At 37.8% G+C, this 16,163-nt stretch overlaps 1 protein-coding gene across 8 annotated transcripts in view; it reads left to right on the top strand.

Moving 5' to 3' along the window:
* SYT16 (synaptotagmin 16) overlaps window positions 1-16,163 on the top strand; it is a 311,747-nt gene that overhangs the window by 282,197 nt on the left and 13,387 nt on the right. For all 8 annotated transcript variants that reach the window (XM_030811810.1, XM_030811769.1, XM_030811764.1 and 5 more), the window contains one exon: window positions 1,205-1,394. In XM_030811810.1, the coding sequence (XP_030667670.1) occupies window positions 1,205-1,394 (190 nt within the window). The remainder of the gene's footprint in view (window positions 1-1,204; window positions 1,395-16,163) is intronic.

The raw sequence follows: 16,163 nt of genomic DNA on the forward strand, positions 1-16,163 counted from the left end.
GCTTTTATAGGAGCACAGGAGGGGGAGTGAGTCTCACTTAAAAGTAAGCAAATATTTCATTGTTGAATTTTTATCTTCTAGACAGCAGGGTCTGTAAGGCATCTATCACAACCACCTAGCCCTGCCATTTACAGATTGTGTTCCATACAGCCTCGGGTTAGATGGAGGGGCGCTCTGCAGAAATGTCTGTGGTTTGGTAAACAGGATACTTTCCTGCAGATGGGCAGAATATTTGATTCCTTTTATTGGTTCTAATTATTGAGTTTCTGGCCAGAAATTTGAAGAAATGATTTCAGACATTGAAAAGGAAGGTTTAAGTCAAGTCTAAGGCCCTTGTTTCTGGTGGAGGAGATGGCGTTTCAGGGGGACAGGATTGCCTGCCCCCTCAGGACTGATTCCTACTCCCGTGCCTTGAGGGACAATCAGTATCCTGCTCAGTTTTGCGCTCCTCCTCCTGACGTGCCCATGCCTGGTGGGGACGGGTAGGTGCTCAGGAGAAGCGTGCCCATGAATAAACATGACAGAAAGCTCAGGTTCTCCTGGGCTCACTTGGTGCCTGCCAGGTTGCTGAGACCCACAACCCATGTGTTGTCTTTTTTCTCAAACAGTTGTAAAAGTGCTCATTTGTAATGTAAGTTATTTCTTTAAAAGGCAAAATTTGGCACCTGGCATATATTTAACAACCTTAAGCAGAACTAGGAGCCAAATGTTCTATGTGGGGGTAGACGTCCAGTGGTCATTTCTTTAATAGTTAAGACACAACGCTCCTGTATTGCCATATTCATCAAGGAGCCGCAGAGAACAGAAACAAACCTCAGGCCTGGAGTGGAGGGGTTCTTTAGAAACATCCAAGCACAGATTACGCAGGAGGGAATTTGAGTCTATATTGAATGTATTATTAACTCTCCTTGTATCTTAGAGGGTTTGATTTACACTAGTAATAACGTCTTTGTCCATTTTGTCTTTAGAGAGGAAATATTGAATGGAGACAGCTCTTGAAACAAATATGTCAGTTCCTAATGCAGGGATCTCATCCATGACTGTGCTCCCTGGGCCCATTGTAATTCACGCCGAGTGCGCCCTTAGTCATCTTTGGCAGTCATTGGGGATTGGGTCACAATTTCACCAAACATAATATCGGCTTTCTCTGAAAGAGAGTAGTGCAGCGTGGGCCAATGGATGCTTTGTTGTTCTTCCCCTCCAGAGTGGAGGGTCTCCGCTCAGCCCATCTGCGGTTTCTCACAGTGATAGTACTTCATCCACGCAGTCGCTGTCTCATGGAGGGGCGCCAGAGCTGTTGGTGGGGCTCTCGTACAATGCCACAACGGGGCGATTATCTGTGGAAATGATCAAAGGCAGCCATTTCCGAAACCTCGCTGTTAACCGAGCACCTGGTAAGTGTGAGTCTGTTCTCCCAGCTCTGGTTCTTCCAGAGGCAAGTGGAAAGCCCTGTCTGCTTTCATCTTAGTTCTTTAATTTTTACCATAAAAATGATCTTATTATGGCTTAAGCAAGCTTTCACAAAGAGATACCTCTGTATTTTTAAATGGCTTTCTATTTAATTAGACTTCTTTGCTATCTAGATGTATCTGGACATGAAATAGGCTGGCCTGTGTGTCTATATTGTTTAAAGGAAAAGAATGAACAGCATTTTCAGCAACATAATGTGTATGGGCAATTAAAATCTGCTAATATGTCCTAGGCCCTCAACTTTAAAGAAAAAGAGCTCTGGCTTTGGAGTAAGGCAGATCTGGGATTGAATTCCAGCTTTACCTACCACTTAACCAGTAGCGTTGATCTGATCCTGTGCAATTTATCCCTTTTCAGAACACAGCTAACTCATCTGACAAAAAAAGATATTAATAGTACCTTCCTGATGGAGTTGTTTTGGAGTTTAAATGAAATGATTTATTTAAAGCATTTAGTACCATGCCTACCACGTAGTGAATGCACAAGAAATGTTAATGGTTGTGGTGGTGGCAGAGAAAGGAAGTAAAGGAGGCAGATCTGGGGCAATGCAGGACTGGCTCTCCAGGGGAACTGCGACTTTTGAGATTGTAACTGGAAAGAGGGGTTCAAAGTATATCCCCAGAGCTGCAGTCCAAGGTTCAGAACGCCAGACTCAAAAAGCTGCTGTTTTCAGTTGCCTCAACAGCCTCTCACTATCTAGGAAGTTAGAGACTGAACATTAGAAGCATGCTGTTAAAAAGTTAGCTTACCTTTTTATGATCTTGTTTTTCAGCAAAACAGCTTGAAAGGGGGACAGGAAGATGGTTTCTTTTTTGCTTCTGCCTTCTGAACCTCATACAAATACACCTAATTGGAGGACTGAATTTTGATCTGGAATGCTAGCTGCAAGAGAGTCTGAAAATGTTATTGAATTTCTAGTCTTTCAAGTCAGGAAGGTAAACTAGAAGGGAGTAGAGTGGAGGGCTAGGGAGCCTGCCTACCATGGGCACCAAACTGTTATTGAAAGAAGGATGAAATCAGTATATTTGTGGCAGGCTGAAAGAGTCAGTGGACTCAGGCCTCATGTGTCAGCAGCAGGTGAAGAACTAGGAGCGCCACTGGAAAAGAGTCATCTACAACTGAATCTGGGCTCTCACTCTTTTTTTGCCCTTAACGGTGCTGCAGCCCACAAAGGATCTGTGGAATGGGGGTATCTTGTTAGTCAACTTGTATGAAAACCATTAGGGCAAATTAGTAAGGAATGCCCCAGCACTTTGGATAACAGAATAGACTGGGTTTATCAGCCATATTCTATGTCGACACTCAGAGCCACACGAGGGCTATTTAGAATGCATAATAGATGCTTATTATTAATTGCATAGCTAGACTCTTTTTGCTAGATACCAATTTGTTTTCCAGAATAGCTCTGAATTTACTAGAGGTCTGTCTGGATTTACTGCTTTGCCTTATGAACTTTTGCTAACCTCTTTTCCTGTCCTTCTGAGATCAGGTAAAGTCTGAACAATTTTTTAGGAACATGGTAGAGATGCAGAGAATGATGGGGTCGTGGATCACACAATCATGGCCTATTTAAGTCCATGCTGAGAAGCTTAATTTTGTATATTGGGCGGTACCAGGTAATCCAGAGGAGAGGTACATCATGGTGCTTGAGAAAGTACCAGCTGGAGGCCGACAAACCAAGGTGTGAATTCAGGCTCTGCCACTTATTATAATAGTTGTGAGTTACCGGTTGGGTGCGGTGGTTCAATGCCTGTAATCCCAGCACTTTGGGAGGCCGAGGTGAATGGATCATCTCAGGTCAGGGGTTCGAGACCAGCCTGGCCAACATGGAGAAACCCCATCTCTATGGAAAATAACAAAAATTAGCTGAGCTTGGTGGTGCATGCCTGTAATCCCAGCTACTTGGGAGGCTGAGGCCAGAGAATAGCTTGAACCCAGGAGGTGGAGGTTGCAGTGAACCAAGATGGCACCACCGCACTCCAGCCTGGGTGACAGAATGAGACTCTGTCTCAAAAAAACAAAAAACAACAAACAAACAAAAAAATTGTGTTATGAAACTGTTCTGAATCTCAGTTTCCTCATCTATAAAAAAGGAGTCAGTATAGTATATACTTTATAAGTTTACATACCTGTAATACATGCAAAACTGTGATGTTGAGGAAGGAACTATTATATCTTAATAAATAACTATATAAATATGCTAAAGATGAGATTCTTGTAACAAATATTTAAAACCAAATAGGAAGAAAAGGCAAGTCCTAATTTAGAAATTGATTTTATTCCAGAAGTTTAAGTCTATTTGGCATTTAGTACATGATTTGCCATAGGCGTAGTGTTGCAATAAAACTTAAAATGTAACTGACATGTTGTATCTTTGCAACCCATGGAATAGAAAACAATGCTGCTGTGATGCTAGTAATTAAAATAGAAACCCAATAGTGAAGACAAAAGTTTTTTGTCTCTGTAGAATGCTGGTACTTGAGGAAAAGCCAGTTTAATTAGGAAGGGATGAGAAAGTAGAAGGTTCCTTTGTGGAGCTTCTGAAAGGGACCTCTTGGAATTTTCAAGGGCTTTAGATGTCGACGGCCTTGGTTTTTCATTATGTCTTGCTTCATTATGGCACTCACACTACTTTGACAGTTACATGGCAAGCTTGGGATACATTTTTAGTTCCCATATGGAAGAGAACAAGAGAGAGAAAGAATGAGGGGACACGAGTTTTATGAGGTAACTGAGAAGAGTTGGAAGGAAGAGAGGGAGAAGAAGAGAGGACAGGAGCCAGGAGAGGAATGGAGCTGTGAGCGGGGAAAGGCGGAGGCCGCGTGCCAAGTGCACCGCTCCCCACGGCAGAGGGAGAGCCAGCAGCAGCCGGGGTCCTGCTGCGGAGTGCACCACAGGGTCGCCGCCGGCCAGGGGAACTTGTACCACTGAGGGCCACGACAGCTTGTGGTTGAGGCTCTCGGCTGAGGTGCAGTTACCTCCTCCATGAGCTCAATCCTGCCCGACGGGGCGGTCATGATCACGTAAAGAATGGTTCTTAGGGAAGTGTGAAGGGAAATAGGTTGAGCCTGAGTGTCAGGAACTTTTCTTCTCTTGAATATTGTTAAGGTTTTACATGTTGCTGGAAAGAGAGACAGCGGCTAGGATTTAGAAGTGAGAATCTTTTTGCCTGAAAATATATCATAAAACAAAAGGCAACTTTGAATTCACCAACCTGACCCAGTTAGATAATCGGATATTTTTTAAACTTTTCCTCCTAAGTAAGACGGAGGAACTGAACAAACAGTAAATGAAGTTCTTCTCCTCTTTTGGGATCTTAGAAGAAATAAGCCACTGAGATAGAAACCCCCTCCCCTTCTGAGGTAAAATCCTTGGGCAAGAGGGCTCCTTTCTCTGATGGGCTGGAGCTAGTGGGGGCAAGAATAGAAATGTGAGTCTCCACCGGCTCCAACCAGAGCCTCCACTGCACAGCCCCCAGCATGGCTAAATTGAAAAATTTGCACCAAGTATTGGTGAGGATGTGGAGAATACATTCTTGGTGGGAGTGTAAAATGGAGCAACCACTTTAGGAAAAGGCGTAGAAGATTTTTTTTTTTTTTTATAAAACTAAACATGCACTGAGAATCTAGCAGTTACATTCTTGGGCAGTAACCGATCAGTCAAAAAAGAAAAAAAGACCCATACGAGAATGTTTATAGCAGCTTTATTCATAACGACAAAAACTAGACAGTCCTCACGCCCATCTAGAGAAGAGTGAATAAGCAAATTAAGATACACTTATATAATTGAATACTATTCAGCAATAAAAAGTAATAAAATTAAACTTAGGCATTCAACAGCATGGAGGGATCTCACAAACTTACTGAGTTACCTACTGCTTGATTCCACTGGTAAGAAGTTCTGCGGTAAGCAAAACTACTCTATAGTGGGGAAAAAAAGCAAAGGAGTGGTTGGTCAGGAATGGTATTGGTGCTAGGATGTACTAGGTAGGGACATGAGGAAATGTTCTGGGGTGATGGGAATATTCTGTATTTTGTTATTCTTTAAAATTTTTTATCTATATATTGATAGGGATGTGAGTTAAATGGATGTATGCATTTGTCAGAAGTTGGTGAATGGCACTGAGCTTTGTACACTTCACTATAGGTAAATTTTACCTTAAAAAAGAACTGTAAAATATTAAACTCTAGCTAATGAAATGCATGTTGAAATTTTTAGCATTGAAGAGCAACAATGGCTACAATTAAAATGGATTAATGGATGAATAGAGGCACAGATATGTGAGAAAATAAAAAAAAAACAATTGAAAACTTAAGGTGGTGGGTATATGGACCTCCACTGTACAATTATTTCTAATGTTCTATGTATTTTAAATTTTAGGTATAAAATACTGGGGAATACGATCTAGTGTGGTATGAAGTAGATAAGCTGGGTCAAGTTGGTAAAAGTAAAATATGAGTCTTAGCCATGGATAGGGACTTCTGTGGTTGGCAATACTTTTTGTTTTTGTTTTTTTAATTAGAGTGATTGAGATGTCACTCTGTTTCCCTAGATAAACCTTGGATCAGAAAGACGGGGTACTGGCTGGGCTTGGTGGCTCATGCCTGTAATCCCAGCACTTTGGGAGGCCTAGGTGGGCAGATCACCTGAGGTCAGGAGTTTGAGACCAGCCTGGTCAAAATGGTGAAACCCCATGTCTACTAAAAATACAAAAAATTAGCCGGGCATGGTGGCAGGTGCCTGTAATCCCAGCTGCTTAGGAGGCTGAGGCAGGAGAATTGCTGGAACCTGGGAGGTGGAGGTTGCAGTGTGCCAAGATCGCACCACTGCACTCCAGCCTGGGCCACAGAGTGAGATACCATCTCAAAAAAAAAAAAAAAAAAAAAAAAAAAAGGGGTACTGAGCATCTGAACCTGAGGGTATCGTCTATAGTGTCCTCCATAAACCACTCCATCACAAGGGAAAGTATTTGGCTGGGCATTTCTTCTTTTCTAACTTCATTTCTATGTATCTATTTGTCTATCAATCAATTATCTTTCGGTGAAAATGCCCATGTTATAAAGTGTTGTGATTTTTAAAAAAAATCATACATGTGGGCTAAGGAAAATAAAATAGGCTATTTGAAAATTACTGTCACTAGCCTATAGAACCTATTTATAAACATATATAAGTGCGGTAGCAGCATGAACTTACCTTAGTGCAAATCAAGTAACGACGTGCCAAACGTCACGCCAGCCATTTTCAAGGTCATGTCTCATTTACTACACGTGGTCAGTGTTCAAAACTATTGTTGCTATTAAGATGGTATAGGGTAGTCTACAAATCTTCTGATGGCAAATGATAACCTCCAGGTCTGTCCCTGGCTAATGGTCCAGATGAAAAAGCAGTGTATAGTGTCTAGCAGACATCTGAAATCCTGATGTGCACTTACAAATGCTTTTGGAAAAGTTAGCAGTAAGAGTTAGAAACGTTTGATCATCTTTTGAATTTGGCTTCACGGGAAAGCAATTCAATAACAACTTTGCAGCTCTATTCTGTTCTTATCCTAGCCCTGCTATCCAACTGCTGCATGGCCTCAACATTTGATTTAACCTCTCTGAATTACATTTTCCTTATTAAATGAGGTTAACAAGCTAGTGTTACAGATATACTGCTGTGTTTCAAAAATGTTAGCTATTGTGTTGACAGGTTCTTTTTCTCCATCTTCATCTTTTCTATGTCTCCTTCTACAGTGTATTACTGCATTGTGTATATATGTGTATATGTACAGATATAATGGTCCTTGTCAAAAACTGTCATTAAGATGTTCCCTCCAGTTAAAAACAAGTTCCCCAGCTTCTCAGCATGTGCATGATTAGCCACACATGATAATTACACCCCAAATGATAATACTTAACAGCAGCAGCAGCATATTAACCTTGTTAGGCACTCACAATAGCAGAGACTAAAGGAAAGAAAAACAAGCAAATCAAGCTCCCTCATGTTTTGTGTGAAGAACAAGTGGGATTCAGCAAGTGTGCTCCACAAACAGAGTGCAGGGAAAAAAAGACTCAGTGAAAATGAATATATATGAGACATATGACCTTCTTTTAGAATCCTGGTCCAGTTTTTGTTAAATATAGTGTATTGAGAGCCACTGTCTGCTCAGAGTCATGGCCATTTCATATGAAAATTTAGATGAGGCACTAACTTATTGAGTGCATAGGTGATATTCCTTTTTCTACATCAACTCATTTAATTCTCACAATGATATCAAAGTTAAAAATATTAAAAGCAATAGGAAAGAAAAGATAGTTACCATGGTGTATTAGTCTGTTTTTATGCTGCTGATAAAGACATACCCAAGACTGAGTAATTTATAAAGTAAAAGAGGTTTAGTGGACTCACAGTTCCACGTGGCTGGGGAGGCCTCACAATCATGATGGAAGGCAAAAGGCATGTCTTACATGGCGGCAGACAAGAGAGAACTTGTGCAGGGAAACTCCCCTTTATAAAACCATCAGATCTCATGATATTTATTCACTATCATGAGAACAGCATGGGAAAGACCACCCCCATGATTCAGTTACCTCCCACCGGGTCCCTCCCACAACATATGGGAAGTGTGGGAGCCACAATTCAAGACGAGATTTGGCTGGGGACACAGCCAAACCATGTCACATGGTATGTCAATTATATTGCAATACAGATGTTAAAAAACCCAGTTACCTACAGAGGAATCACAGTAAGACTGAGGACAGACTTTTTAACAACATTAATAGAAACCAGAGGACAATGGGAAAAGAATATCAAAGTATTGGGAGAAAAATACTCAGCTTAGCATTTTGTTCCCTGAGTGAAGGAAAAATAAAGATATTTTCCACAAAGTTTGACAGAGTTTTTCATTAGAAAAAAGCAACTAAATGATGCAATTGAGAAAGAAAGCAGTTGAAATTAGAAGGAAGTAATGAGAAGCAAGAAGGAAGAATGAACAAATAAAGTGGTTAACATGTAAGTAAATGTAGGCCTGCATGGATTGCATAAAGCAAAAACAGGAGCAGTAGGAAAAATGACTAATATTGGGGTACTACCACAAAATGGTAATAAAATTCTAGGCAGAAATTACATAAATATGGGAACAGGAGAGTGACTCCAAATGATTTTTGACAAGGCTGCCGAGACCATTCAAAGGGAGAAGGATAGTCTATTCAACCAATGGTGCTAGAAAAAGTGGATTTCAACCTGCAAAAGCATGAAGTTGGATCCTTACCTAACACCATATATAAAAATGAACTCAAAATGGATGAAAGACCTAAATATAACACCTAAAACTATAAAACTCTTTGAAGAAAACATAGGGAAAAAACTTTATGACCTTGGATTTGGCGGTGATTTCTTGGATATGACAACAAATGCATAGGCAACAAAATTAAAAATAGACAACTGGACTTCATGTAAGTTCAAAAATTTTATGCATCAAAAGAGAATAGAGTAAATAGACCACCCGTAGAATGGGAGAAAATATTTGCAAATTATATATCTGATAACAAACTAATATCCAGAATATATAGAGAACTGCTAAAACTCAACAACAAGACAATGTGTGTTTAAAAAATGGATTAAAGACTTGAGTAGACATTCCTCCAAAGCTGATATATAAATGGCCAATGGAAATATGAAAAAATGCTCAAAATCAATCATCAGGAAAATGCAAATCAAAACTACAGTGAGATACCACCTCATACCCATTAGGATGGCTACTATAACACACACACACACACACACACTAACAAGTGTTAATGAGAATGTGGAGAAATTGGAGCCCTTGTCCATTACTGATAGGAATGTAAAATGGTACAGGTCCTGTGGAAAACAGTATGACAGTTCCTGAAAAGATGAAAAATAGAATCACCACATAACCCAGCAAATCCATTTGTGGGTATGTACTCCAAGGAATTGAAAGCAGGGTCATGTTCATAGCAACATTATTCACTATAGCTAAAATGTGGAAGCAGCCTAAGTGTCCATTGAGGGATTAATGTATGAGCAAAATGTGGTATATACATATAAGGAATACTATTCAGCCTTAAAAAGGAAAAAATTCTGACATATGCTGCAGTATGGATGAACCTTGAGGACATTATGCTAAATGAAATAAGCCAGTCACAAAAAGACAAACACTGTATGATTCCACTTATAAGAGGTATTTAGAGTAGGAAAAAAATCATAAAAGCCAGTAGAATGGTGGTTGCCAGGGGGTGGAGGAGAGGGAAATGGGGAGTTATCATTTAATGGATATGGAGTTTCAGTTTTTACAAGATGAAAAGAGTTCTGGAGATGGATGGTGGTGATGTTGTACAACATTCTGAATGTATTTAATACCACTGAAATGTACACTTTAATATGTTAAAATGGTAAATTTTGTTTTGTGTATTTTAACACAATTTTTTAAAATTGAAAAAAATACACTGGAGAGAGATCAGAGGATATTGCAAAACCAGGTTATGAGTAAGACATATGAGAGCTGGATGTTTAGACTGATGTTGCTTCAAGGAAAAGAAATACTAGTATTAAAATGAAGAGATTAGGAGGCTGTATGTATGTGGGAGCAGGGAGTTTATGGGAAATCTCTGTACCTTCTGCTCAATTTTGTTAAGAAACTAAAACAGTTCTAAAAAATAAAGTCTATTTAAAAAATTAAGAGATTTAAAAATAGAAGAGAGTGGAGATTTTGATTAATTTTAGACATTAAACCAAGTGAACATATTAAAATTTTAATCTTTTAAACCAATAGAGGGAATAAATGAGAACAAAGCAAATGTAACCAATTCAATAGAAAGCAGAGAAAATATTTTTTAAAGTGTAGAAAAATGCATGATAAATAGAAAGCACAAACCAAACAGTAAATATAAATCAAAATATGTCAGTAGTCACAATAAATATAAAGGGACAAAAATTGCTGTGTAAAAGATAGATATTAGATTAAGGTCTCTCTCTTTTTCCCAGTCCCTCCCTGCCCCTCTTCCTCACACTGCCTCATAGTATAAACACACTACAGTTTATACTGGGTCTACCTAGCTTTATAATATATAAGGAAGGAAGCCATTAATGACCAATAAATTGGGCTTAGCTCAGGAATGCAAGAATGATTTAATATTAGGAGAATCTGCCAGTGTAATTCACCATATTAACTGGTTTATGAGAAAGCCTTATGATAATCTCAGTAGATGCAAATAGAAGCTTTTGATTAAAAAATAAAATTTTTGAAAAAATTATGATTATCTCAATAGATGCAAAAAGTTGCTTTTGGCAAAATGCACTCTTCATTACTGACAAAAATCTTAGCAGATGTGTAATAGAAGATGTATTAATATAGACTAGGCTATGATGTAATGACGATTAAACCCTGCTGACTCAGGGGCTTCACACAGCACAAGCTTATTTCTCCTTTGCATTACAGTCCAAAGTAGTTATGTGACTCTTCTCTAAGCTGTAACTGAGACATACAGGCACTTGCCGTTTACTGAGGTGATGATATTACTGAGGTGATGATATTCAACATGTGATCTCCATTGTTGGCATGCAAAGGGAAGAGACAGCATGGAAGATTTCTTGCTTGGGTGGGAGTGGTTGAATATAACCATGATTGAAGGTGACATTTATCACTTCTCATATTCCATTTTTCCGAACTCAGTCACGTGGCTCAGATAATTCAAATCTGGTATAAAGACCACACCCTTAATTTGATATTTGACTTGAATTAAATATCACATTATTCACCTGAGAAAGTTTACTGGGCCTTTGTGGCTCAAAGCCTTTTAAAATCTCTTTCTTCAGAGATCCAGAATCAATCAACTCTTCCAGCCAGGTCTGAATTTCTGTATTTTCTCTTTTTTCTTCCATACTGGTCAGTTCTTTCCCAAGCTTAACTTTTCCCCTCTTCCTCCTAAATGCAGCCAGTAGTACTGAATATACTTCTAACATTCAATTTTTCAATTTCTTTTTTTTAGAGCAACAAACTCATTAGGCACATGTTCTTTATTCTAAGTTATAGCAGGTGGAAGTTTTACCATCTCATAATATGGATTATGGATCTTCACTGTTATATCCTCTGATATTAGTTTATTCATTACCTGATACCCAACTTCTAGACCAATCCCCAATCTTATTTTATTTTTATGATAGCAACATTCCAGTTCAGGTTAGCAATTACTTTATCAGTCACATATTTTCAGGAAAATAGCAAATATTCTAGGTATGTTTGATCAGAAGTTATTATCAGGTTTAAACATTGGAAGACAAGGGAGTAAAGATCAGGAAGACTGTTTTCCGGAAGTTCAGGAGTATAAGGCATTACAGGAGAGATGTCAACAGGCTCTGAACTGTTTGCACACAGGACAGGTGATTTTTTTTATAGGGATCTTTGATCAATATGGGCAAAATTTTTCCATTCTCATCTAATGATGACTATGGGCAAAATTTTTCCATTGTCATCTTCTCATGCCTACACATGCCTGCAACTGGTTCTAGAGTACTGGGGCTCTCTCCCCTTCCACTTTCCTGTCTCTTGCCGTAGCTTTCTTTAGTGTAACCTTACTGATAAGAGACTACGGGAATGTCATTTTAAGGGTTTAAATCTTTCACCCAGGAAAGATCTTAGAATGGTGGATATTGTAGTAAATATCAATAACTAATAATGTGGCACAGAAAGAAACTTGCTCAACTTGACAGTGGATATTTTACAGAAATCTATACCAATTCTTAATCCTCAAATCCCTTTATAGTCAAGAGCAAAATAAGGATTCCCACCAGCAGTTTTGTTTAATATTAGACTGGAAGCTTGAGGCAGTTCAGTATAATAAGAAAAATAAATAAACATTTAAAGATTGAAAGGAAGAAATGAAGCTGCCATTCATTATTTGTAGAAAATCTGATTATCAACATTAAAAATAAATGAAAATCTATAAAATAATATTTCTTATATAAAATCAGTTGTGTTATAATACATCAGCAACAATCAGAAAGTGGAGCTTTAAAATGTTACTATTTATAATAGGAACAAAATATCTAAGATACCAAAAAATAATAAAGATAAATATGAAAATTATAGAAAAACAACAGAACTTTATGAAAGACAGAAAGGGAAGCTATATACACACACACACACACAAGCACACACACATCTATATATACTATGTTCATTAGCAAGAATATTCCATATTGTAAAAACAAGTTTGTTTCCAAATTATATGTCCAGTACAATACCAACCAGAATCCCAAGTGTTTCTTAGTATTTTTGTTTTAGTTTGTTTTTTTTTTTAATTTTGTTTTGTTTTTTACAGAGCTTGGCAAACTCATTCTAAAATTCATACCCAAGAGCCAATTAAACCAAGCAAGAGAGTAGAATAACTAAAATAGCTTTTAAAAAGATGGTAGAGGGATTATCCCTAGCAGATATCAAGACATGTTATAAAATGATTATAATAAACATTGTCAGACTTAGGGAAAGACACTGAAGCTTGGAAACTTGATATTTGACAGACATGGCATTACAAATTAGTGGGGAGATAATAGATTATTTAATGAATAATCCTTCCCATATAGAAAAAAATTTAGATCCCTACCTCACACCACATGCAAAGCTCAATTACAGCTGTATTAAAGATCAAATGTGAAAAATAAGATCTTAAGATTCAGAAGATAATATGGGAGACTATTGAATTTGGGTATGGTTTCTTTTAAAAAGTATCAACTTAAAAGAAGACACCAATAAACCTGATTCCACAAAAATTTAAAACATTTGTACTACAAGTGACTATAAATGAAGCTGAAAGGCAGGTAGAAGGTAGTAGCAATTAATACAACTAGCAAAGATTTTGTGTCTAGAATTTGTAAAGAGCACAGTCATTCATTTCTAGGTATATCCCAGAGAAATTTTTGAATATTGATATAATGCAAAATAGAGAAAAACGTTCACTGAAATCTTTTTAATTCTTGGTAGTTATAAGCAATTAAGTGTTCATTAACAGAATGAAAAAATGAATTATGATTTATTAATACATTGGAACATTACACAGAAGATGAAATAAATGAATCACATACATGTATAATATAAAAAATTAATGGTAAATTAAGTTTCAGAAAGACATACACTACAATGTTAAATTTTCTAATGTGCAAAATTCTATTAAATATATTTTGGACACCTGTATTTACATATTGAAAGTTTAAATACATATATGGAAATGATAAACCCCAAATCCAACATAGTAGTTACCTTTGTTGAGAAAAGAAGTTGGACAGGATCCCAAAGATGGAGACTAAAGGATCTTCAGTTGCAATGTTTTATTTCTTAAAAAGGCAGAAACATTAGTAGCATATGTGACAAATTCTAAATATCCTGTCAGTTTGTGTGATATTATTTTTTTATTTTCATATATGTTTAAAATCGTTTATACATATTAATAAATTAAAAGGGAAAGTTAAATGGCCAAATTCCTTTCTCTTACCCTGTATCCCAGAGATTCATAGTTCCTCTGACCCCCAGGCCAAGGCTCAGCTCAGCAATTGGTAGAAAATCATGCTGCAAATGGGTAGGTATTTTGTGGGGGCTGTTTAACTACTGGGTACCATGTTGTTTCTTTGGAAAAATGCCTTCTGAGTTCCAAATGACGTACTTTTGTGCCATAATAATTTGGGGATTACATACTATTATAAATATTTTAGTACAAGTGGCACCTTCCTTTAGCAAGAAAAAGGCAAGTGACTAGTAAAAGAGTTGACAGGGCTGTCAAGGGATTATGACCCATTCAGTGTTTTGCTAATGGTTCTGAGTTACTAAAGATACTATAAAGCTTTCTGAATCACCACCAGAAAAGAAAATATTGCTCAGCATTGTTTTGTAGCCACTATTACCAGTTTCCAAAGATTAAAACAGAGCCTATTTAAATGGCATATTTACTTAGCTAGAGTCTTTCTCCATTCGTTCTGACTGGTGTTCATCAGAGTAAGTCACGGAACCCCAAAAGACCCTGGTCATGCTCCCCAGCTATTCCGTAGAAGCAGAATTTCCTGGGCAAAGCCTCTGCTCTGAAAGTTAAGAAGTAGGTGCATTATTATTGTTAATAGAAGTTTCCCTTTTGAACTAGAACAATGAACATTTTCCTTCCTTTTGTCTGGTGTCTTCAGACTGGATTGCTTTTAAGATTATTATTATTTCTCTGCATTATACACATACAATCCAACTTCAGTGATAGTAATTTGGTAGTAAGTGGCCTTTCTCATAATTAGAAAATAATCTTATGGCAGGATAAAGCTTGAAATTGCTCTCTTTGTGAAATGAGCATGCTTTTGTTTGCAAGATTAACTCAATTCCCACTGCTATACCTGGCAGCACAATTGCCCAATCAGTTTGGTGACTGCGTTGAACTTTTTCTACAGGAGTCATGTAGCTATGCAGCTTCAGAAACACAAATCCACTCCCTCATTGTTGGTTTTCTGACAGCTTTTTCTGTAGAACAGTTTGAAGAGAAGAGAGCCCTGTTTCTGAGACAGAGAAGTGTTTTCACACCTGAAGTGTAATTTCACACCTTGTGTTTCTCAGCAGATAAGTGCATAAAATAACACATCAAACTGGAATAGAAAAAGATCAACATAGAAAGAAAACTGCAGGTTGTAATTTGTTTCCTATCCTACAATGCTCTTGGAGAGAACAGTAAATTACAGAGATCTGCGTTTACGCTTTAAAAAGTTTGACTGGTCGTTAGGTGGGAAAATGAGCAGTAAACACTAATCAGCTTGCTGCCTGCATTGAACAGAAAGTACGGAATGATTGAATTTGGGAAACACCCTAACATTTTGAGTTTTAAGGAGAATAATGTGTGCATGTTAGTAGTAAAAATTGCAGATAAAGGTCAAGACATTTATAAATTGATTTTAATAAAAATGTGATTGAGGAGATAATTATTTTATGATGGTTCCATTCAGGAATTTTAGCAAAAGGAGATCATGTTGGTAAAATTTGAATGCTTTCTTTCCTTTCTATAATGATGCTAGTCACTGTTTTCTGGCATTCTAGTGGAGGGGTTCTACAGTGAGGAGGTTTAGCTTCATGGCACAAGTTTGAAAACTTGAGGCTGAAAGAAAAAGTTGAGCTTCCTGACTAGGCATGAACATTCATTACAAAATGTTTATTGAAGGTCTAGCACATGGTAGTCACGAGCTATAAGCATCAGGGGTACAATGGTTAATAAGGCAGTCCCTCTCTCTACCATTGGAAAACTGCATCTTTGCAGACAAATAGGCAGTGATAATACTGGTGATCAGTGCTGAGACAGGCTAAAACTAGGTTTTAGTGGAGACTATAAGAGGGTTATGTGAACTGGTGGGAGTGAGAGAAAAAGGTCAGAAAGGTCAGCAAATATTCCCAGATAAAGTGATATCCAAATTGAACTTAATGAACAAAAGTCATATGAGGCTGAGTATTAGTCAGGATGTCAGAGCATGGGGAGCATGTACAGATGAGACAGGGAAAAAGAACAAATTGGGTTGGAGGAGGGGAGGAAGTTCAATGTAGTAGAATGCAGTGTATAATGGCAGCAGTGGTAAGCAATGAGACTAGAAGATAGGGCCAAAGAAGAGCGTCTACACCAAGAAATTGAGCTTTTATCTTGAGACTAGTGGGATGTATTGAAGACTTTGTTTGTGTTTATTAG

Source organism: Nomascus leucogenys, chromosome 1a, assembly GCF_006542625.1.
Source record: "Nomascus leucogenys isolate Asia chromosome 1a, Asia_NLE_v1, whole genome shotgun sequence".
NCBI lineage: Eukaryota > Metazoa > Chordata > Mammalia > Primates > Hylobatidae > Nomascus > Nomascus leucogenys.